General features: G+C 43.8%; 5 protein-coding genes across 5 annotated transcripts; 1 reads left to right on the plus strand and 4 right to left on the minus strand.

Moving 5' to 3' along the window:
* Positions 1-402: 402 nt before the first annotated feature.
* CH63R_09553 (Alpha-mannosyltransferase) lies at positions 403-2220 on the plus strand (the record flags this gene model as incomplete). The annotated part of the gene is made up of 1 exon (XM_018304527.1): positions 403-2220. The coding sequence occupies one exon, from the start codon at positions 403-405 to the stop codon at positions 2218-2220; it is 1818 nt and encodes a 605-aa protein (XP_018156550.1).
* Positions 2221-3056: 836 nt separating this feature from the next.
* Positions 3057-4831, minus strand: CH63R_09554 (Isotrichodermin C-15 hydroxylase; the record flags this gene model as incomplete). The annotated part of the gene is made up of 4 exons (XM_018304528.1): positions 3057-3383; positions 3467-3781; positions 3892-4668; positions 4757-4831. The coding sequence occupies 4 exons, from the start codon at positions 4829-4831 to the stop codon at positions 3057-3059; spliced, it is 1494 nt and encodes a 497-aa protein (XP_018156551.1).
* A 1397-nt stretch (positions 4832-6228) lies between these two features.
* CH63R_09555 (Allantoate permease) lies at positions 6229-8014 on the minus strand (the record flags this gene model as incomplete). Its single annotated transcript, XM_018304529.1, is given in 4 exon segments — positions 6229-6588; positions 6618-7187; positions 7197-7499; positions 7616-8014. Coding segments are annotated over 4 exon segments (1632 nt in total).
* Positions 8015-9029: 1015 nt separating this feature from the next.
* Positions 9030-10981, minus strand: CH63R_09556 (Extracellular lipase; the record flags this gene model as incomplete). Its single annotated transcript, XM_018304530.1, has 3 exons — positions 9030-10079; positions 10151-10568; positions 10635-10981. 3 exons carry the CDS (start codon positions 10979-10981, stop codon positions 9030-9032), a joined length of 1815 nt encoding a protein of 604 aa, XP_018156553.1.
* Positions 10982-12743: 1762 nt separating this feature from the next.
* CH63R_09557 (uncharacterized protein) lies at positions 12744-13307 on the minus strand (the record flags this gene model as incomplete). Its single annotated transcript, XM_018304531.1, has 1 exon — positions 12744-13307. The coding sequence occupies one exon, from the start codon at positions 13305-13307 to the stop codon at positions 12744-12746; it is 564 nt and encodes a 187-aa protein (XP_018156554.1).
* Between the last annotated feature and the right edge of the window lie 11588 nt (positions 13308-24895).

Consider the following 24895-nt stretch of genomic DNA (forward strand, 5'->3'; position numbering starts at 1 on the left):
CTGAATCATGTACACCGTGTCTCTGCTAACCGCATGCAGACGTCCTCCGCTGGAGCTAGTATTAGTGATGCCCCCGCATATGCCCTGGATTGCAGGTGATTTGAAGGGATATGCATGGATTTTTGGATGTGTTAGACGATTAACCCTGCAGCCGCAACACAAACGCCTCAGCCAAGAAGAGCTTGATTTGGCCAGCTATACAAGGATCCCGGAACCTGCTATCCGAATGGCTTTTTATCCGTCTGTTTTCCTCATCGTCTTCATCTTCCTTGTTGTCCTCCTCATCGTCTTCCTCCATCTTTTCCTCCTTCTCCTCCTCCTCCTCCTCCTCCTCCTCCTCTCCAACTAACACTCTCCGTCGGCGGAAAAATCGACGGACCTCTTTAATTTACCGCATACAACATGCTGCTGCGAACAGCCAGGCCTGCCAAAAAAACAGCAACTTTGCCGCTGCGTCGGCTCTGGGCCAATGCTTCTTATCTTCAACCTTTGACTCCTCGTCCACGAATGCTCTCATTCTCTGCAAGGAAAATACAGATGAGCGAGAGAGACAGAGAGGACCTTGCTGTTTACAGCGGAACTTCCCTGCGACCAGACCCACCAGAATGGGGTTACGGTGACGGGGACGAGTTCCTCGTCCATGGGGTTCGACACTCCGAAGCCTTCGCCACGTCCTCGGAAGTTGTCCAAGTCTGCTCTAGCAGCAACCTGTACTCCAGGGCTCGCAACGCCCGTCTCATCATGAGCAACACCATTCCAGACATGGCTTCCCAGGCCGTGATGCCTTACTGCATCTGGTATCCCGACGTTGCCACCGAGGACACCTATCGCGAGATCGTCCGCCGTTACCCGGAGATGCGCTATCAAGTCGGCCGAGCCTGTGCCGTTGCAGGATACAAAACGCTCTTCGACGAGCTCGACTTGCTACCGGATGTCTCGATTGCCGAAGAAGCCCGGGACAACGGCCACACCGACATTTTTGAGGCCATTGTTGCTCAACCCGTGCGATATGCCGTTATGAACGACTACACGCGATCCGTTGATTTTCAGAACCCACGACCGGGAGCTTGTCTCAACGGAGACGCCGCTGTTCGATCTTCGCTGCAACCCCATGCAACCGCTGAAGAGGTCGAAGCCGCCTCCGATGAGGAACCTGCGTTGCGCCATCGGCCCGACCACTACTTTGACATTCAAGAAGACGCCAATGCCGGTATTTTCACGTGGCCCTACCCTGGAAGCGCCTCCTTACGAAACGAGGACATCGACCTGCTGCACAAGCCCCTTCCCAGAGATTTGCCTCCACTCAACAAAGACATCTTGATCCTCATGGCCGCCTGGGACGGCAACATTGACCGATATGCTCGCCTGCGACGCCCAATCACCATCTCAAACGAGATCACGGCTGTTGTGCGCGGAGCCTACCACCACACGCCGTTCGCGCGGTGGCTCGAAACATGCGTCGACGACATCTTCCCCCGCAGCTACTACAACACCCTTGTTCGGCAAGCTTTCCACGCTAGGTTCATCATGAACGACGACCTCTCCCGCATCGATAGCGAGATCGATGGCGAAACCCTTCCCGAGTTGTTTTGGTGGCCCCACTGCCCGCACGAGGAGACCCTGCGCGAGCTGGCGTGGCGCCGACCTGACTTCCAACACCAAGTCACACTCGCCTGCATCGCCGGGAACTATCGAGATCTTTTCATCGAAATTTCTGACGGCATAAAGCCGACAGAGCAACAGCTGGACGCAGCGATTGTGTCCCCAAACAAGTTCTACAGGGAGCATCTTCAGCAACGTGCCAAAGAAGAGGGGATCCAACTGAGTCCGTTTGAAATTTCTGACAGGTGGTGCGAACAGGGGTGGCCCTCTGAGGAGCATTGGACCAAAGATTACCTCCGACCGAACAAGGAGTTCTACAGGGGCTACTATGCGTTAAAGATGCCAGATGAGCTCGTAAACACGCCCGACGATCACGATGAAGATTGGCAAGTGGAGTACTTTCCACCCGAGGACAACCTTCTCAACTACCACATGCATCTACAGTTGGGCGACTGGCAGCGACTGATTAGTGCCAATGATAAAACGAGACAAAAAGCGAAAGCTAAAGGGGGTTTCAGGCTGTATTCAACAGATGAGGATCGCAAACGCCGAGAAGGACCGCCTCCTCAGCCAAAGTTTCCTAAAACATCAGTAATTCCTGGTCACGAGAGTGACTAGATGTAGAAAGCTGCGTGTGCCTTTTCTTTTCATCTAGCGGGTTCTTGTAAATTTATTCCTGTCTCTCCTCAGCTTTTACTACATAACCCAACTCACTCTTCTCCGTGTCTCGACATTAACTCTTCCCAACTTCATATTATATTCTCTTCTTCCTAATAGCATAGCGTCACATAACTTAAGGGGTTCCTGCTAAACTAGATTGCTAGGGACCGCATGAACAAAGTGAATAGCCTGGTACCTAACCGTTACTCTTAGAGGTGAAGCTGGATAGGGGATAAACCTGAGACAATTGACTGTCGTGATAGCCTCACGCAAGTGGGGCTCATCAGTCAGTAGGGACGATCAGATGGTTAAACCGGAATAATAGATAATCCGCACCAAGCGCTGGAACGGCCCGCTTTGCACCAACCGGCCGCCGCTCCCCGCACCATATAGATAGGAGCCACTTTCAACTCATGCATGATCTTTATACCTATGTGCAGCCCTTTGAAACATTCATACAATGCAACGTTTAATTTTCCTCCTACATCTATTTGAAAACCCCTAAGTCTAAACTAAAAGATTCATGTAATAGGTAATATCAGGCAGCTTGAGGACTCACCCTAGCCTATGGGTTTTTTACATTACGTCCTTGGGTTTGTAGCAGAGCTGGCGGCAATTGGTGAGTGTAAATAAGATAATAAAAGTGTAATCGAATTTTAATAGAAACGCTATCTATACCTACACTAGACGCCGAAGAGGTTGAGATCCCACCATGATCTCAAGGAAGGGAAACCCCGGGTGCCACCTCCTGCAACCCAAATCACTCGCAGGACGAAAGCGGAATCCAGCCTGCCTCAGCCCGACTTCCTCGGCGTCAGGTGGACCATCAAGCCCGGCTTGTGCCAGAGGACGAAGACTGGGTGATCGATCCAGTTTCTGCTCTCAGGGGCCAGTTGGAGGTCAAAATTCCAGATAATCCTGGAGAGGATAATCCGCATCTCAGCGTAGGCGAGGTTCATGCCGATGCAGTTCCTGGGCCCGGTATGGAACGGCATGAGCGCGTCTCCGCGGTCGTTGGCGAACTCGGCGTCGCCCAACCACCTCTCGGGCCGGAACTCAAAGGGCTTGGCAAAGTTCTTCTCGGTGTGGTACATTGCCCAGTGCCAGACGGCCAAGCTTGTCTATTTTCCAGGGGGCTTTCTGTCAGCGACGACCATCTCTTTTCTGGGAGCAGAAGACGGGTGAAATAAGGGGGAACACTTACGTTGCCAGGGACCCACTGGCCCATGACCTCCTGTCCCGACGGCGGGGTGAGGCGCGGCAACGCGCTGGGGACGGGCGGGTACATCCTCAGCGTTTCTTCGAGGACGGCCTGGAGGTACTCGAGCCTGGCGGTGCTCTTGATGTTAATCTCCTCTTCAGTCGCGAACTCACTCCGGACCTCGTGGGCGAGCTTCGCCAGCACGTCCGGATTCGTTGTCAGGAGGTAGGTGGCGCCCGAGAGGGCCGTGGCCGTCGTCTCAGAGCCAGCGATGATGAGAACGTTTGAGTTTTCGTGGATTTCTTCCTCGGTCATGGCCTGGATTGGGGGAAGAAAGAAATAAAGGTCAGCCTTCTCTGGCGCGACACAGCCGAAAACGAAAAGCGTCAAGGGAAGGGTCAGGGGCGAGATCGCTAAAGATTTCATACCTCCTCCTCCTTCTTCTTGAGCATGGCCTCAGCAAAGTCGGGTCGCGACATGCCAAGTGATACCCTCTTGTTGACCTTCTCCCGGACAAGCTCCATATGCGCCAGGCCGCTCTTGATCAGCGATTTGGGCACGAACATCTTGAGAAGTGGACCCACGCCCTTGTAGCTGTTGGCGACGTTGAACAACATGAGCATCTTAATCCTCTCAAATATGAGCCTCACCCAGGGGTGGTATTCGGAATTGTCTAGACAGCCAAACGGCTCACCAAAAGCGAGGTCGCCAATAATATCAAAGGTAGTGTAGTTGTACCAGGCCACAACGTCGACAGGCCCCCTGCTCGCGATGCCGTGGAGACGCTTGATGAGGAGGTCAATGTAGCTGAGGATTATGGGCTCCTGATCCTGCATGCTCTTGGCGGAGAATCCGTTTGCGAGGATGCGGCGGAAGCGCGAGTGGTTCTCGCGGTCGCTGAAAAGGATTTCCTTGTTGCCTTCCTCGGTGTGGTCCTTCCCGTTCTCCTCGGCTTTGCCCTTGCGGTGACCCATGATGTCCTTCCAGGCGTCTGGGTGGAGAAAGGATAGACCATTAGGGGATATGCGGATGATGTCGGCGTTGTATCGCTGGTGCAGGCTGAGGATCTCCCTGTGCGGGTTGCCGCGAAGGATCATCATCGAGTGGGGGATGCGGATTGCCGCCCAGAGCTTGGGGCCTGGGTACTTGCGTAACGGGTGGAGCATGAGGTTATAAAGGACGTAGAAAGAGAGGGAGAGGATGACCTGTTGCTGTCTGTTAGTTTCTCTTCTGGCAGTGGGAGCTGTAGGGGGTTTCGTCTCTCGAGTTTCAGTTCGGGGCAGCGAGTCTCACCAGGAAAATAGCCAACATAGGCCAGAGGACCAGAGACGGAAGCCTCGAGCCCGCCGCCTGGAGCTCCAAGATCATCTTGAACTATGGTTACAATTTTGGTCTAGTATATAAGAACGTGAATGTGAAGGTAACGAGAAGATGGAAGTAAGGTGAAGATGCTATCAGGGGCCTGATCAAGCACTGGGACCGAAGAGATGTTTGTCGTCCGTCGGTGCATTCTTGAGACGAGACGGACCTTCATGGCATCCTTATATGTTCTCCTCGACAAGAACTTACGCTAGCAACAGGGCCCACAAACTACCCCTGAGATTCAACGGATTGGAACATTGAAAGTGTCAACTGTTGCCTCGTTAGTGATTGGAGCCGCATGGTTCAAGCATCGAATATCCTGGGCGCAAGGATTACTCTACGTCTCCTTCCCGCTCGCGTGCGGTCAAGCGGGTGCTACGGAATCACCGGCTGTAAGAAATGCTGAGACTCCCGGCCATATCCGTACATGACACGATGAGCTAAGAGCCTGTGATTGAGACGGCCCACATCGCGTGGCTGTTTTAGCATGGGATGATCGGCGGACCGATTGTTAGGGAAATATCCAGAACCTTTGCTACGGACGAAGCAGTGCTTAATAATGTGTTATGCTTAGCATTGTCTATGTGAAAAGGGTTTTACTTTATACGGACAGTCGAAGGGCAATGTAGTCCGTCTTCTACAACCCTACTACCCCCTCATATCTACATGGCTGAAGCTTCCACCCTTACTATTAATCCTGGGGCTTCGTAGGAAACTTAGTATACCCTGTTATCAAAAAGTAACTAATTCTAGGTTTTGTCTTTTCCCCTAGCTAAGAGCTTTCAAGTTAATAATCGAAGAAGATTTGTAACAAAGTTCTATTGCGACTCTTCGGGACGACTTGCAGCGGCTTGCATCGCCCTGCGTGGCACAGTACGTTCTTGCAGACTCTGCGTTTCGTTCTGATTCCAATATGTAACCCTAGGCTAACAAGATTTGAAAGGGACAGATCCAAAACTACTCAGCTCAGAGCCAACCTGTTCCATCGAAAAAAACTTGCGCTTGTCGTGGCTGACGTGTGCTGCAAGGTTCTGGAGGATGGATTAGACTTACGAGCAAGGGACGCCTTATCCACCACCTCTGCCAATGCCAAAGATCTAAACTTTAAAAGGACGATGCCAAGCACGCTTAACTATATTAGGCTAACAATCAATCCGCGTTAGCATGGCCCCCTCATTGATCCATTGATCACGACAGGTTTGCGGCAATGGTTGAGAAAAGGCCCGTATACAATCAATCACATTCATGGCTGACAAATAGCTTCTACAGTATGGACTATGACGTGAAAGTCGGTTAAGACTTTTAGTTAGATAATGTGGGCTGTGATGCGTTAGATGCTCCGAGCAATAATGCATCGCAATGAGTGACATGTGGCGGAGGTTCCAGCTCGGGAAGACTCCAGTCTAGTACATGTACCGGAAGCTCCTGTTCTCAAAGTCGGTCAAGTCCTCCAGCACCGCCGCATCATTCGCCTCGGGAGGAGGGCCGCTCTGCTCGATATCACGCATCTTGTTCCTGCGGATGAGGAGCAGCCTCAGGGCAATGGCAATAGCCACTTGCGCAGCAATGCAGCCGATAATGAGCTTGCAGCCGGTCTGGTAGATGGGGGCCTCGGAGCCGAGGAAGCCGTGGGGTCCAATGATGTTGCCAATGCAGTAGGCGAGGAAAACAAAGGCGGTGGCCGTGGTCCTCTTGGTGTAGCCACCGACGTTGGAGGCGGGCATTTGGAGAGCGACGATGAGGGCACCAGTGAAAGAAGAGCACTGAAACCATGTTAGCAAATACTGCCGACTGTTGAATCATTCCCAGTCAAGAATGACAGAGTGTGACATGCCATGTAGTAGCCTGCCAGAAGACCACCCTTCATGGAGCGAGGAAGTTGCCAAAACAGCACAACAGCGATCAGCGTCGGCAGCAGCCAGATGACCATGACATATGTCCGGGCGTTCTTCAAGCGAGATGCCATGCATGGGCCAGTGAACATGTAGATAGCTGTGAATGCACCATACGGGATGCCATATGCAGTCGTGAGGAGGGCATCATGGGTGAATCCTTTGACGATGAGCTTGACAAAGTTTGCAATGCCGCCGTTGATGATCTCGTTGAACAACACAAACCAGAAGAGAAGCCAAACTTGGCCGTCACGGAACACTTCCTTGACCTGCTTCATTCTGACCTTGCTGTTGAAGACACCGCCACGGGCGCGCGCATTCTGGGCAATGAGCATGGCACGCTCCTCAATGGTAAAGCGCTTGGCAGTCAGAATATTGTCAGGCATGAAGAGGTAGAGAACAATGCCCCAGACAACAGTCAGACCGCCGCAGAGAACGTAGATGATGCGCCAGACGTCCCATCCCTTGGCCTAACCAACTCCGTAAAAGAGCACGCCGCCAGTCATACTGCCAATGCCGTTGAAGCAGTAGAAGAGTCCGGCACAGGAAGGCTGCTTCCCGCAGTCGAACCATTGCGAAACGATGAGCATAAAGGCGGGAGTAATGACCAATTCGAAGACGCCGAGGAGGAATCGGCAGATGGCAAGCCCGGTGAAATTCTGCGCCGCGGCTGTGCAGAGGAGAATCGTGCCCCAGCTGAGGACGAATGCCGCCACAATCTTGCCGGTTGGGTAGTGCTGGGCAATGTACGACGCGGGCCACTCAGCCGCCAGGTAGGCAAACTGCGCAAATTGGAGTTCAGCGGTCGCTCGGTCAAAGGCAGGAGAATGTGATCTCGAGACCAGGAAATCCAATGCCCGAATAACATGGGGGTTCGAATCATCACCGTACGACTTACGTAGAAGATGGACGCCATCCAGCTGTATTCGTCGCTGGTCATGCCGGTGGAAGTGAAGAGATCGAAGACGGCGGAGTAGCTGAGGGCCTGCTTATCGATATACTGGAGGAGGTAGGTCCCGCAAAGAAGGGGCATCAGTTGCCAGTCGATCTTGCGGCGGAGCCTCTTCAAGGCGGCCTCGTCGCTCATAAGCGCTTCGAGGCTCGCATTGGGGATGCCATGCTCGTGGAGGAACATCTGAGCCTCGTCGAGGTTGGCGGTCTCGGCGATCTTCATGTCGTCAACGGCCTCACAGTCGCCGTTGACGCTGGACTGGGCCTTGATACAGTCGTCCTGAGCCTTCTGGTCGTCCATGGCCGCGAAATTGTGGGTCTTTTCGTTGTTGATGTTGTCAGCCATGCTGGGGTTCCTGGCTGGTGGCGGCACGTGAGTGAATGTAGTGGTGTTGAATCGCTCGGTATGACACTCCAGGGCAGGTTGACCTTCAGCTGTCTTGTTGAGACTTTTGGAAGGGAGCCAGCCACATTCACAACTTAAGTACACGAGGCCGCGCTGTTGCGATACAGCGTGAGTACGTATCCGCAGCAGCTATCGTTGAACAAGATAGTCGGACCAAGTCTCCGATGGGTTCCCATCCCGTCTCTTACCCCGGACTCGAGTCCCAAAAGTAGGGCCAGCACTTATCGCGGGGGACACGTCCATGATCCCGGCCTAGTCGGTTTTACCCCAGGCCTGGCTTATCGTCCCTTTCTCTACAACTCGCAGACTGGACCCGCCAGTATCGCGCATGGACAAGTTACTGAGCGGGGGACTGGGGGTGGAGTGTGCCCATCTTTCCCACCGGAAACCTGGAGATAGCTAGTTAGTGCACAAGTCAAGGGGCAATCGTGGCGGGTCAAGTGGCCCACCGACCTCGGACTGAGAATGAACAGTGGGTGATCTTTCCAATATCTATCTTACACAAAGGTTCGGGTTGAAATACCGATGAAATAGGCCACGTGATATCCACGTGTGCCTTGTTCCATTCAAAGTGAGTAGCTGACAGATCAGTTCTGCTTCACGAGATATCAAAAGCACGCAAGTCCTTGTGAATTACCAGGAATACTCGCCCGTACCTGCAGTGATTGGGATTTCAGGCTCTCACCTGAAAGAAAAGACGGTGTTTTGATCGAGAATGTTAAGCCTCCAAGACGCCATGGGGTTAATCCTTTACGTAGTTACATTCAATCTGCACAAGACATGAATGACGACTCGATGTTTTTGTCCCCAAAAGGTTGGCTCATGGTAAAATAGGCGGCTTCAAGTTTTCCATCGTTTCAAACTAGGTCGCCAACCCACAATCTATACCGAGCTGAAGGAAACAAGCGTATCTGCTTGCCCTGGACGGCCGGCAACATGACACCGCCGGAGAGCTCTAGTCCTCCCACCTCTCTGAAACTCTCCACCAAAAGTTGCACTGCTCCTCACCCCACGTATAGTCCTGCATCTGAGCAGCTGTCCCCTTGCCGGTCCCGCCAGCCCTTTCGTCGTTCCCTTCGCCAAGCACCATGGTCGAGGGTCTGCCATCCTTCCAGGGCGTCCACTCCTCCCTCGCGGCAAACCTGCCCTTCTTCAGCGCGGAAGGGTCTCCCTTGGTGATGAAGCTGACGCAGTACGCGTGAAACTTGCCCGAGACCTCGTCTTGCGCGGCGGAAATCCCTCGCACTTCCGAGTTGTACGTCTGATATCGCATCTGGTCGCCGTGGACGGCGCCCAGAAGCGCCGTCCTGTTCAGGACCCAGTGATACAGGAACACAGGGGGGTCTGGCGGCGAGTTGCTGGAACCCCAAATGGCCGTCTGGCGGACCGGGCAGGTGTACGCGTAGTGGCCGTAGGCGGCCTCGATGCGGCGGTATTGAGCTCCCGCGCCGAGTGTGGCGAGCATTTGGTCCGCGTAGGGCGAGGTTGGATCCGTCGCAGGATCTGGGTACAACGCTTCCAGCTCGGCCAGCTCAGACTTGGTGAGATGAGGGAGCAGCGTGCTGAAGAAGTCGATGAAATCAGCCGAGGCGTTTGCGGTCTTGGGCACGTAGTTGGCGCCCTCGTTGTGGGTGGAACCAGTCAACATGGGCACTTTGTTCCAGTTGCCCGACTTCCAGGCGTCGAGGGGTCGACGTGAGATGATGTGACCGTCTAAGACGGGCTGCCATGCCCAGCGGACCGAGGGCTCGGACCGCGCAAAGACGTCTTTGCCAGCCCTGTCAACTGTTTCCGAAGACAAGGCTCGCAAACATCCCAGGATGTCGGGGTCGCCAAGGTCCTTGTAGTGACCGCACGGGGTAAGATCCAGAAAATCCCGGAAGTGCTGCGTGTTGAGCGCGGAGGAGGGCGAGTGGATAGTCCTTGCGGTATGTGCGCCGCTGTCCATGATGGCCTTGTGGAAGAGCTTCTTCGGCTGCTTGGCGTCCATGATGAAGTGTCCAATCTGAGCTGCTGTCAGTCGCGGTGGTTCATCAACTGGGCAGCAACAACAACAATGTGGACAGTAGCACGTACACCATGCGCAGCGGCGCTGAGGCCCATGACGGTCACATCATCCGGGTCGCCGCCGAAGTCGGCAATATTCTCCTGCACCCACTCGAGAGCGGCGTACATGTCTCGCAGGCCAAGATTCAGAAGACCCTCCTTTTCAGTGAGCTCGGTGTTGAGCCCACCAAATACACCTATACGATACTGCATGCTGACAGCGACGAAAGGCTCCGGTGAATGAGCCAGCATGGTGTATGTGTTGTGCATCCTTGCTGCGCCGCGATTAAAGGCGCCGCCGGGGATGAGCACCGACACGGGCAGCTTTGCCCTCGACGTATCATGACCGTGCGGCCTGAAGACGTTAATGGTCAAGCAATCCTCGGATTCGGCGTCAGGTCCAAGTAGAGAATCCTCCAAGAACGGGACCATTTGTTTGCCGGGACATCTTTTCCAGGTCTCAGTCAATCTCATATTCTCAGCACGTGCTCTCGATCTCGGTTCATGCACTCACCTAGGCCCCATGTAGAATGCCTCCAAAGTCCCATTGCCTTTCGGCACAGGCACGGCAGGCCTGAACCTGAGGTCGTTGATGGGAGGCAGTGCGTAAGGGATGCCAAGGAACCCTTCGACGGGCGCCGGAATCTTGCCATCATCGAGCAGCTTGCCGACGACTATCCCCTGCTTGATCCTCACTGTTGGATGGGCGTCATGACTGCCGAAGAGGTGCTGCCTTGCACTCGGAAAGTAGACTAGCAGAGCAGCCAGCAAGACTGGAATCATTGCGAAAAGTCTCGGCGTGGTAGTGTTGGAGGGGCCGGGAGCTTTGGTCCTGGGTGGTGCAGACAGTGCTGTAGCCATGGTTGAAGTTACTCAGATGGTACGATACAGCGCGACGTTCCATCATCAGATAGGCAGTCCTGTCGCTCGGCTGTTCTGTGGCTTTAGTACTATACCGGCCGGGGAGAGATCGGAGTTGAGAGACGACTTCATCGGCATTCGTTCCCGAGCTCCAGCTCAGCTGCTCGTGGGCATTGGCGCCGGCAACGCGACTCCGTCCGCACAACTCCGAAAGTAGTGGGACGAAATCACTAACAACAGACAACGGTCCTGTAATACTCAGAACTGCAGTTAAGGCAATAATTCCTGCGGCCCCGGGTTGTGCCTATCTACATAGATGGTCCCTGTACCCTTACTGCCTCTCGCTGTCTCCAGAGTGGTGGCCGGAAACTCGGTACCATGAACCGCTCTGATCGGATCATCATTCCGCCCATGGTGACGCCAATCAACATGCGTGCGTTTCTGGACTCCAAGGGATCGAGAGTCGGCGCCATTGTTTGGGTTCCCCTGAGTGAGCATGCTGCAGAATTCCAGGCTCCCTTGTAGTAGTCGGAGCCATCTTGCAGCTGGTTCCCAATCGACTCCCATCAACTCCGACGAACTCCGAACGTGTCTACACGATAGGTCGTGCGGACAAGGTGGCGAAACAGCGATTGCTGTCTCGGATCATGATTCGTATTGCGATACATAATTGTCCGCGGCAAAGTCGATTTGTTGAGAGGCTCCAAGACAAAGCTGCATCTGACAGCGGATGGGTCAAACGCAGTCGCGGAGCTCTTCGGCAGACTGCATCAATATCTCCAGGAAGATGCTTGTCAACTTGGTGCGAACAGATAGCTGACATGATCGTCATGGAAATACGGATTAGGCAAGACGAGCGAGCCCATTGTGGAGTGATTCAGTCTTTATCGTCCTACGCTCTCCTGAAGTCCAAGACATACTGCCCAAAAGTCTTTTTCCCGTTTCTTCCCTCCCATCTTGGAATCAGTGGTACTCCTAGAGCTCCAAAGACAGTCGCATCTTCTGGCCTGAAGAAATACTCAAAACCGTAACGAACAAAGTTCTCCCCAGCAGCTACATGGGCTATCTGGACCGCGTCATCTTCCAGGGCTTTGCCTTGAGGATGATCGTGCGGGTTGAGGCAAAGACCCCATACTTCTGGCAAACTTTGAAGAGGGTTTCAGCTCTTTGTATGTTCCTATTGATTAGTTGACGAAGAGAGAATGCTTTGATAGCAGCCTTGGGTAGGCCTGAAGGAAACGGAGGATAGTTTCCAGGGTTGAACTTCGCGTCATCGACCATGTCCGGTCCAATTGTATTGAACAGTAGAGGATGGGATAAAAGGTAATGATATGATCCGAAGACGAGTTGACTTATATGTAGTAACTAGGGCAACTGTGCTGCGAGCGAGAGTTCATGTCACATGTTGTCGATTGCCCTGGCGGGCTCGCTAAGCCAGCCGCGCGGCACTTACGTAGGAGGGATGACAGAACCTGTGTTATGCAATCGATGTTGATTGGATGCATTGTCCATGGGTTTATTAATCAAAGAGTGATGTTTATACTTTGTTGGAGAATTATTCTTGTCACAGTCGACGCACAGTTGAGTTTGCGCCGGATGGGGGTGCCGAATGCTTGAAATTGGGATATCGAGTATCCCAGCCCTAAAAAATAACCCTTTGCAGTAAACTATCCTCTCGCCTCAGTTTACCTACCACACGGCAAAAGATCAACCTCGGCCAGCCAGCCAGCCTACCAATTAATCTTATCCTAATCACTGCTTATCACACCAACGCCTTCTCCGATATCCTGTACTCGGCCGGGCCCGCAAGCAGCGGAGCTATGGCTGGATAATCCTCCTCAAACTGTCCTACTTTGACGGCTTGATAGCCCATCTTCGAGTACCAGGCCTCGATTCTTCTCTTGAAAGGATGCTCAAAGGTGGTGGGAACAAGAAGCTCGAGCTGCATCACCTTGCATCCCTGTGACCGGCTATGCTCCTCGACGAAGTGGACCAGCTTCTTCCCGAGCCCTAAACCTCGGTAGGCCGGGCTCAGGGCCAGCATGGCGAAGGAATTTCGCGTCGGCGACACGCTCTTCAAGGAGACACATCCAACCGGCTCTTCTGCTGGGCTTTGAGACGCGACGGCGAGCCGGCCGGTGCGAATGAGGTCCGCCACTTCAAGAGGGCTTGTTCGTTGGTATCCTGGTAGAAAGATGTCGCCCTCGGTCTCGGTATACGCCTTGTTCACAACGTTGACAACACCATGGACGAATTCAGTGCGCTCCGCAGCAGAAACAGGAGGAAACTCGATGGTGACCGGGTCAGTCAACTGCGAGTGGCCCATAATGGCGCTTTGAGATAGATTCGAAATGGAGGCTTGGTCAGTTGAGTTGTGGATAGGACAAGGATTTCCTAAGGCTGTGTGATGAGCATTATACGCCTAGGAGTGAAAAAAATGAATAGTGGTTGATCTTCCTAAGAGCTATGCTACGCGACGGCTCGGGTTGGAAATACCCATGGGATTGGTCACGTGACATCTACCTGTGGCTCGTGCCACACAATGTGACTTACGGAGCAGTTCTGCATCACAATAGGCTGAGAATTTGATGTCAACTCTTCAGGCGAAGGTTGTGAAGCTGTGAGTGAGCGATTTATATGGTAAATCTTCTCAGCTGATGGCGTCTTAGCAACCAGTTAGGCTTTATTTCCCCATCGGCTGCGGGAAGCACTTCCCTTTGTTCAAAATCAAGAGTAAGACTACTCCACCACCACGAGCGTGGCTAGTGTCTTTAAATAACCGATTCCTCCACGTTGATTTGCAATGTGAGCTCTTGCCTCCGAAAGTTGTAATGACTCCTGATTTCCAGAAGCAGGTGAGCCGATGACTCAAGACTACATCGTACACCCGTCTCCTGCCTTGAGTTTAGCTCAAGATTCACTCCTCTCTTCCACTTTTCAGATGAATTCCACTGGCATCCTCCCTGACTCTCTCTCAATCGTATGGTGGCATAGAAGCCGACCACTTTTGGTGCATCGGCCATTGCAACGATTTGTAACGGACTCGGCTTTGGAAGAGTTAAGGCAAAAACCATCCTGCGGGCACTTTCGGCAGTGGAGAGAACACGCGAGCCATGACGACGCTAAAGGTTCGACATCAATACTTGATTTGTTGGAATAGATCTGAGCCGTTGGAAAGAGAAGGAATTCCAGTACGTGGGAAAGACAACGTATCGTAGGTCTAATAGGTTTGGATGGCCTCCTAGCTTGCTAACGGTTGCAAATCCATTGGGAAAGGAATAATCGGCTGAAGAAGGGGAGACTTGTGGCTTGTCCTTTGAACTAAATGTACAGGTATCAACAGGCAGGCGGGGACACCCACTCCATGCGCAATGCAGTGGAGGGAAGTGGTGAGGCAAGGTCGCTCAAAGTGATGGGAAGTCAACTCACTATCGGCATCAGTTCTGGAAAGGCCACGTAACCGGGTAATTCCCTTCCTTCGTCGTCCGACGGTCCTGACGCGGTTCCTGACGCTGAGACTAATTGTCTGTCACACGCCTTAGCCCTAACGCCCGCCCCCGGCCTGCCTGTTACACAAAGTCCACGACAGATGGCGAGAGTTTACCACCTCGGACCCAGTGCGAAGCGATGCGAGGCATTCGTAAAGTGGGAGAGGAAATGTTGAGTTTAAATTGGGAAGCTTCGCGGTCGGGTGATTGTATCCGCAGTCGAGAAAGAAGCTGAGGGCAACTCACCGGGGCCTCGCAGCGGTCCGCGTGTCGGCAACCACTGGCATGGTTACCAGCGGCATCACGAACGGGGACAAGCGTGGTTGCATTTCTTAACCTACTCTGCCGGATTATCCAGACGAGTGGCATTTATCTCTCGTAGGTCAATCCGGGCCCGACAATGTCCTTTGGGCAAATAACGACTATATCGGGTCGGTTTTACTTAAGCGAGGGTATCACGATTTCCTTCCTACCGGGCTGTCAACCTCTGAAGCAGCCTTCTTCCTTAGACACAGGCGAAGGTGCTGGCACATTTGAGAAGGGGGACGACACGACTGTACGGGTACCTACAAATGACCAGAGCAGTGCCATCTGACATATGCTCCTGTGTGCAGGTAGCGGAGACAGTGGAACACTTCATGTTCTGATGCATGAGATGGATCGAGCAACGGAGAGAAATGCAGCAGAAGACAGGGCGACGGATAGACAATCCCCTCTTCCATTTAGGAGGTTCTACGAGAGAGGAAGATTGCCCACAGAGGCGAAAGACTGGAAACCTACAAGTACTTGTAGCATGGAAGCAGTGCGGGCACCGATCAAACACGTGGTAGGGATAGGACGACTCGACGAAGGGGACCTAATTCAACACCATTGGCTCTACATCCCCTGGTCTGGTAACCAATCAACTCGTGCTCGGCAGCAGATTCGCGCCAGCGGCTGGAGATAAGAAGCTGGGCACCTGGAGAAAACGCTTTCACGGACGACCTGTTACCAGACCGTCACGAGCATAGCGTACCTGTACGACGGAAACGATGCAACGGAGTGTAAGTCCGCCCCTCGGCTGACGGAGCCGAACCTTACCATACCACACAAGCCTTATTTGACGTGCTGGACCCTTGCACCCCCCGAACTTTTGCCTAGGCAAAGGTTCGAAGCAGGCCTCCTGATTAGCCGGGGCGAGCCCCAATGCAGGCTTGGAAAACTTCCGACGTGTGAGGAGGGGTTTACGTCCACGCCAGCAGAGTGAGCCACACAGCGCACTGCAACCAGCAGCAATTTGCAAATCACACTCGCAGGGTCCTGTCGAAAGTGGACGTGGAAGAAACCACCTTAGGTGGCCAGATTCATCCAATCATTGTTTCCGACGTTGCCCGAGCGAGGCTGCGCAATTGCTGCTGCGGTTCACCCTTTCCTTCATCACGTGTGTACATCTACGTGTGTGCAAAGGCCACCACTTTCGACGGGTCTCGTCCAATACAAAGACGATGGTTGCAGGCAAAAGTATTTCCCGTGGGGCAGGTTGACTGTGTAGGTGCAGCCACACTTGACTAAGCATCAGCATAACTGCCTACTCATGGACATGCTCTGTTTGCTTTCTCATGTCGCCAGTCTAATCTGACAAGGAAATAGCTAGTCAGGCTAACCTTGCATGATGCCTGCTCAGCAGACAAAACTTTCTGCATCCTATAACACAGAGTGAATTAACATTCACAATCCGTTAGTTGGGACCTGTAATGGTCAAGCGTGAATTAACGTCGGGCACCCACTTTTCGCCTACCCCCCTATTTTGCCTACCTATAAATCCCTTATTAGTACACCTAACCTCTAACCTCCTCCTTTTTCTAACTATTACAATATTTACAGTTTTTATCCAAATAGCTTTATTTTTTTAGTATACTCTTTTCTTACCCTTACAAGTATATATACTAAGTATAAGGTTAATTAAGCCTTAGAAGTAGTTACTAATAAGTAGTCCCTCTAGAAAGTATTAATTAAATAGAGTATACTACATTTAATACTTTGCAGTTGTATTAAGGGCTACTAATTAAAGTAACTTACCTTTACTAACTATTAGAGACTCTCTATAAGTTAGGAGGCTAAATTAGCTAAATAAATTTGCATTTAGTATACTCTTAGTATTACTCTAATTTATCTATAAGTAAAGTATTTATAGAGAGGATCCTCTATACTATAGGGAATATAGAGCCTATAGGGAAAAGTTAAATAATAGCCTTTTTAAATAAGAATCCTTTAGTTAAAATTTAGAGAAGTTACCCTATTAATTCTAAATGTATTAATAAAGTATTTACTAAAGTTATTAGGGACTAATTTAAGTATTTTATTATACTAGAGATTATTAGTATTAAATTAGCTAATAAATATAATATAAATAAGACTAGTATTCTTAAGGGGTAAGAATTTAATAGGCTAGTACTAAGTATATGTAAAATAAAGTCTATATATAAGAAATAGTCTAAATTAAGAGTATAAGTATTTATTATTAAATGTATTTCTACTCTAAATTATAAATTATATTCTCTTATTATATATAAGAGTATAATAGTTTAGTAGTAGTAGTTTCCTTTAGATTTTAGCTCTTATAAAAGTTAGTAGTTTATAGTAATAGAGAATAAATAAATAATAAATACTACTATAGTTAAATAGCTGCAGAAAGTCTTTATTTCTTAAATTGTCCCTTAGAGTAAGAAGGAAGTTAGACTACTAGTCTTAAATAAGTATAAGAATTATAAAATAATAGACTTTATATAGCTTATTATAATTAGCTTTCTATAGTAGTATTTATTAGTAGAAGCTAAAGTAATAAAGTTAGGGAATAGTACTATAAGTTATACTAAAAGAATTAAGTCTTTAGAGAATATAGTAATTAGTTGTATACTTAATAAAGAGCTTATAATATTAATTACTAGTAAAGAGTACTAAGAGTATTTAAAGGAATAATTATAAAGTTAATTACTAAAGAGCTATAGAAGTCTATTCTTAAGTATATTTAAGTCTATTCTATATATAAGTCTACTTATATAGTCTTTTAGAGGCATTTATATATTTAATATATAGGTACTATACTCTTATTATATAAGTACTATATTCTTAGTATATAAGTACTATATTCTTAGTATATAAATTTAATTTTATCTTATTTTTATATAATTTATACTATAGTTCTTTTATTCTAGGGGAGTTATCTACCTAACTCTATCTCTTATTTATATAAAGACTATACTACTTGTATTCTACTAGTTAAATAGGGCTCTTATTGCCTATAACTTATTAAGTTATAATATTAAGTCTCCCCTCTAAAGGTCTTATTCTTAAGACTTATAAATAGGTAGTATCTCCTAAGTTAGGGAGTTATTAATTCTGCATTCCTATTTATTATAATATTAATAATATAATAAATTGTATTTAAAAGTTAAAGGACTCTAAATTAGTACTTTATTTAGTATATAATAATATCTTTAATTATTTTAATTCTTCTAATACTATACTTTATACTTATTACTTCTATATAAAGTATTTATATTAAATTACTAAGAATTCTAAAGTCTACTAGAGTTGTAAGAATCTAAAGTACTCTTATAATAGTATAGTAGTAGTATTAAATTGTAAGTTTCTTATTCTTATTATAAGGTATTTTCTTAGTATTATACTAATAAGAGTAGTATAATATTTAAATAATTAGTATTAAAAATAGGAGGAAAAAGAGGAGTAAGTAAGTAATACTCTCCTAGGGCTTTATAAGAAGCTTACTTATATTTAGGCTAAAGTAGCTAAAGTAGTAAGTTATTTAGTGCAAATTTATACTATTTGCAAGAAGGTTAAGAAGTATTATCTTAAGATATTTTCTTAGGGTCTATAGGAGCTAGAGAATAATAAGCTACTTTCTACTTTAAATACTTATAAGTAGAGTATTATAGGTAATTTTTAATTTATAGGGGTTCTTAATAAGGTTAATTAGCCTTCCCTTAGGATTAGTAAGAAGTTTGCAAATTTAAGTTCCTTAATTTTAGAGTAGTCTAAGAGCTAGAGTACTCCTATAAAAGCCTTTAGGAATACTAGAGGTTCTTAATTAGTTCTTATAAGTTATCTTTATATTTATAGTCTTTCTATTTAATAAAATATTTATTATAATTATCTCTAATTTTATAATTAATAATTTATTTAACTTTATACTCTAGTTTATTAAATTTAATAATAATATAGTCCTTAGTATATAATTTATATAGTACTAATTTAAGAAGTATAATATAAAAGACTAAGTAGATTTTTATTATATTAAGTAGTTTTAGCTTATAGTTAATTAGTAAGATTTTCTTAAGAATTTTAAAAAGTCTAAGTTTTTTATAGTTTAACTTATTACTTAGTTATTTAGTTTTAATATTTTATTATATAAAGTAGGTACTATCTCCCTCTTCTAAGGATAGTCCTCTAATTCTTAAAGTATTAGTATATTTCTTTATTTATTCTCTAATAAATTCTAAATTTTAGGAAATATTTATCTAAATTTCGTACATTTTATTAATATTAGCTACAGCTTTTAGGGCCTATAGTCTTTTATATAATTCTCTATATACTATAGATTTAAATCTGTAGTTTAAGTAGAATAGAGAGTAGAGAGTACTTTCTCTAACGTACATGCATAGTGAGCGGATCAACATAGTGAGCGGATCACCTTTCTCTACCTTCCTACTATTATTGTAAGTTAATTCAGCAGCATCGTACGAAATCAATTAAAACTACTTATCATCCTCTTCTTCAGAGGTCTCCCAAACTACCTGACATGTTCGTACGTTATGTCCAGTCTTTCCGCAATTGCCACATCGCCGACCGCGCAATTCACCCCCCTCTGTACGAGCTCCCTCCTGACGCACATTTTCGCCTCCAGCATCAACAATACCCTTCTCTACCCGGATTGCCTCTGCTTCAGCTGCATTAAGGGACCCTCCAAGACGTAGTTGGGTTTTTTTAGCCCTCCGACGCTTGCTTAGTATCTCATTTGCCGTACGAAGCCCACGGCACTCAGCTTCAACAAGAGCTAGTTTGTGTGCTAACTTGCTAATACCTTTAGCCTGCAAGTCAACTACTTCGTACAAATGGGTTGGTGAGCTATGTTGATGACTAGTAATCCTTTTCTTAAGTGATGCAGAGCTTCGTACGGCGTCATGTGCTGTAGTTGGTGTCTTTGGGTCCCAGGAGCCCTGGCTGCTTGGGCGTGAGTTGGATGGTGTTGGCGTCTTTGGCTTGAAATCCAGCCGGGAAATAACTACTTCTGGGTTAAAAGGGACAAGGCCAGCCTGTCTAAAGCCAGCTCGTACGTTTTCTTCACCCATTGAAGTAAAAAAGGCTGCCTTAAAGGCAGGAAAGAAATCGTCCTTAGTAATGTGCGTAATCTGCATCCGCATCATTTTCTCAATTTCCTTGCCGTACGACGCCTTTAGTGGACTAAAACAGCCAACATCAAGAGGCTGGAGCTCGTGCGATGAATGGGGAGGCATGCAAAGAGCAATAATGCTGTGTTCCTTGCAGTAATCGTCAAACTTGGTGGACTTGTGGCTGTTGTGGCCATCAAGGATTAGGAGCCGGAAAGCACCCTTCGTACGAGACTTTGTGCACTTTTCAAAATGCTGTAGCCAATCTAGGCCAATCTCATTTGTAGTCCATCCATTTTCGCTAGGGTGGACGCGCCATTGGGGTGGGAATTGGCCATTGGTATACCACGAGAGGAGGTGATATTTGCCCTTGACGATGACGTACGGAGGCAGCGCCCAGCCATCTGCACATACGCCCTGAATGACAGAAACCCATTCGCGATTGCCAGGCTGCTTCGTACGAGGCCTTCCCTTACGGTCGGAAGTTGTAACAACCTTTGCGTGCGACAGCATTCCCATCAAGAAGCCTGTCTCATCAAAATTGTAGATATCGTCATCGTGGATTCCGTACTTTGCGATTGTGTTTCGTACGAGGGCAAACCAGGCCTGCACAATTGCAGGATCCTCAGCTAATGCCCTCTGATAGTCGATTCTACGTCGAAAACGCGTCTTTAGTTGTGGTTGACGTCGTACGAAGTTCTCTGCCCATCGGGGTCCAACACGCGTCGCGTCGCGTTCGTCAAGGAGGCAATCAGCCATATCTCGTACGTCGTCAAGTCGCGGTGGAAATCCTCGATCGATTAGGTCAATAACTCGTTCAAGAATCACTGTTTCTTCTAGCTCAGTCATCTTCATTGATTTCGATCGCGTTTCTTGTCGTGGTAGTCGTCCGATGCGTCGGTAGTTAAGGGTTGAGAATGGGATCTTGTAGATAGAGGCTGCTTTTCGTACGGATAGTTTTGGGTCTTTTTGGATAGCTTTAAGTGCAAGAATAATGCGGCTTTCATTTGAGGAGGATTCCATAGTCGTGCGTAGAGGAAAGTTGTTGTAAGGAGGAAAGGTAAGAAAGAAGGGGAAAGTGATCCGCTCACTATGTTGATCCGCTCACTATGCATGTACATTAATTGTACTATTATAAGTAAACTAAACTATAAGTAATAGTAGTACTTAATTATTTTAATTATAATTAATATAGTATTATAAATACTATTTAAGTATTTAATTAATTCTTTTAGTCTAATTATTAGTCTATAAGTAGAAAGAGGTAAATAGTTTATAGTCTATACTAAATTGCAAAATTAGAGATTTCTAAAACTTTAAAGTAAATTATTTATCTCTATTTAATGTAATTTTATTAAGTAGTTTATAATTACTAATAATATATTTTAAAAATACATATATAAAGTCTTCTACTATACTTACTTTTAAGTATAGAATAAAGTAAGTATATTTAGTAAGTTAGTTTATAATTACTAAAATACTATTATAATAGACTTTTATTAGTAGTTCTCTTAACTTTAGTAGTTTAATAATAAAGTCTAAAGAAATTAAGTCCTATACTACTAGTAGTATTAGTAGTAGCTAAATAAGTTTATAGAGCTTATATAAACTACTCTTACTTTTCTTATAGAGTTTGTAATTCTAAATTGCATTTATAATATTTTATTTTATTACTTACTAATTGTAGTATTATTAAATTTATTTTTAAGTTTTAGTAACTCCTTAGTAATTATATACTTAAGTACTATAAATCTCTCTAATTATTTTATATATTATCTTATTAATTATACTAATTATAATTTATTTAGTAATTATAAGGAGTTTCTATACTAGAATAAAGTCTCTATTCTTATTTATTTTAACAATAACTTATATTTCCTCTAGAATAGGAACTTTATAGTTTATTCTTCTACTAAGAGTATTAATTCTACTATTATTAGTTCCTTTTCTATAAATAATTTAAAAGTTGTATTTTAAAAGGAATTCTAATTATTTAATTTATTATTTATTTAAATTCTTAAATATTATAAAGTATATAAAGTTCTTATAATTTGTATATATAAGGACTTTATATTTTGTACTAAATAATTATAGTCTCTATTTATAGAATACTTTAATAATTACTATAAATTCTTTATTATAAATTTAGTAGTTTAATTTAAGTCTATAGAATACTTTAGAGAAGAAAGTATAAGAGTGCAATTTTCCTTCTTTATTATATTAATTAAATTATCTACTTATAGTAAAATTAGAGGTATTAATTTTAATTTTATAAAGTTTTTCGAAATTAGGAATTTAAGTAATAAATTCTAAGCTAATTTATTATTTAACTTTCTTAAATATATTATTGCATTCTTTAATTTATTTAAATAGGGTATTTTTTTATATAAAGTTCTAAATGTATTATATATTTCCTATATAATTTTTAAGAAATTATTAATAGAAATTAATAAATTCTAAAAATAATTAAATATCTTTAATATTCTATAGTATAAGTTAGTCCCTAACTACCTGTACTTTCTTTACTTCTATTTTAATTTATCCTAGAGTAATAGTATATTTTAGAAAATTAACTCTTTAAGTATAGAACTTGCATTTTTTAGCTTCTATTAGTAGTTTAACTTCTTAGAGCTTCTAAAGAACTTAGTATATATATTTTTTATATAATTCTAGAGTAAGTAAGAAAATAAGAATATTATTAAAGTAAATAATAATAAATATATTAATAAATTTACTAAGAATATAGTTAATTATTATTTAAAAAGTAGTAAGTATATTAGTAAGTCTAAAAAGTATAATAAAGTACTTAAAGAGTCCTTTATATATTTAGAATACTATTTTCTATTTTTTACGTTTCTTTATTCTAATTAAATTATAAGGTCCTTTAAAATTAAGAGCTATAAATTAATTTACTCTATATAGTAAATCTTAGAGTTTTAAAATAAATAGTAGTAAATAATAATTCTTCTTTATAATACTATTAAGCTATTAGTAATTAATATATAACTATAATTTACTATTCTTTTTTAGTATAAATAGAATAGAATATCCTACTAATAATTTAGAGAGTCTAATATGTTCCTTCTTAAGATTCTTATTAAAGTACTCATTAAGTACTTTATATTCTATTTTATTAAATCTATATATTAAATAGAATTTTAAGTAGGAGCCTTTAATAAGAGGGATCTTATAATTATAAAGTCTATATTCTAATAAGCCTATTTCTAATTCTAGAGTAAATAGCTTTTTATACTTTTAGTACTCCTCTAGAATAGTTAGGAGTAAATTTAATCCCTAATTTAATACTACTAGGGCTACTATTTTAGAAGGCTGTATCTCCTAGAGATAGACTATATATTATATTTATTATATAGTATTATTAAGAGGTACTCTAGAGGATTTATTTAAAGTTTAACTCTTATTGGACTACTTAGTAATTAAATTTAACTATTAGAGTTAGCTAATTCTCTAATTTATTTGTAAATTATACTTTTATAATTATATAATTCCTAGAATAATATTAATATCTCCTATTTTTATAATATTAAATTAGAGTTCTTCTTTCTAATTATAAATTTGCAAAGGGAAGTATACTATCTCTAAAATAATAAGTCTACTACTATACTTAACTTATTCTTCTTTAATTATTTATAATATATATAAGTATTCTTTCTTCTACTATAGTATTTATTATTTATTTACTAGTCTAAGTAAGATAAAGTTTCCTTAAGTACTACTATTAATAATTGCATACATTTATTATTCTTAAATTTTAATATTTAAGTTAAAATATACTGTATTATAAGTTGTATATAGAGTCTTATAAGTTATTACTATATATTACTCTTCTATTATAAGTATTATTAGTTTTTTAACTATTAAGCCTTTTATACTTTCTACTAAGCTTTTACTTTAGCTTTAGAGTAAATAATGTATTTATTATATTTATATTCTTACTATCCCTTATTATTATTATAGTATAATATAGAATATTTAGAGTTTAGAGTAAAAATTGCAATATTTCCTTCCTTATAGTATTATATTATTTAAAATAGGAGTTATTTATTAAAGTAGATATTCTAAATAGGTTCTTTAGTATATTATTAAGAGTATAAGTAGAACTCCTTTTTACCCTTTTTATATTTTCTATAGTTATTATTTAAGTATTTAGCCTAAAAGAAGTCTTTATAGTCCTTATAATTAGAGTTTAGTAGTAAGTAGTCTCTTAGTATAAGTAGTATAAGTAAATAATTCTTTTTATATACTATTCTATAAAATTATACTAACTAATTATTATTCTTAGAGTAAATAATTTAATATTCTAATTACTTTAGAGATTCTAGACTCTCTTCTTTAGAGTTAAATGCAATATAGATTTTATAGTACTAACTAAGTATAATTCTATAATTAAGTACTTCTTTAGAATTATAATTTAAGCTATTTAGCCCTTATAAGTAGTTACTTATAGTATATTTATATACTTTTTTCTACTAGGGGGTCTAAGTTTATAAATCTTAAGAGTTACTTACTGCAACTTAATTAAGTATAATTATCTTAATTTTTTCTCCTAGTATTACTAGTCCTTAAAGTATAAGTCTCCTAATTTCTTTAAGTTATTCTATTTAGAGTATTTTATTAAATTATTTATTAATTTTATATATAAATTTTTAGTTAGGGCTCCTTTACATTATAGTAAGAGTTCTTAGTTATTTTTAGGGGGTTTCTTTTTCCTTAGGGGTATTATCCTCCTTAAGCTCTTTCCTTATATTAGGGATTTTTTAGTAGGTAGTAATTCTATAGACTTATTATAGAATATTAATATACTATTAATAGTATTCTTTAGGGGTTTTATATATTCCTATTTTCTTATAGTTTAACTAAGTTATAATTAGAGTCTAGAGAGTCTTAGAATACTATTCTAATTATTCTTTACTATTTTAGTAAGTAAAGTAATTATTATTATAGTATACAATCTATAAGAGTAAAGTATAGAGAGTATTTTTATTAGTAATATTAATTTATTAGCCTTTCTTAAGTAC

The sequence above is a fragment of the Colletotrichum higginsianum genome, chromosome 6 (assembly GCF_001672515.1).
Source record: "Colletotrichum higginsianum IMI 349063 chromosome 6, whole genome shotgun sequence".
NCBI classification, from domain to species: Eukaryota; Fungi; Ascomycota; class Sordariomycetes; order Glomerellales; family Glomerellaceae; genus Colletotrichum; species Colletotrichum higginsianum.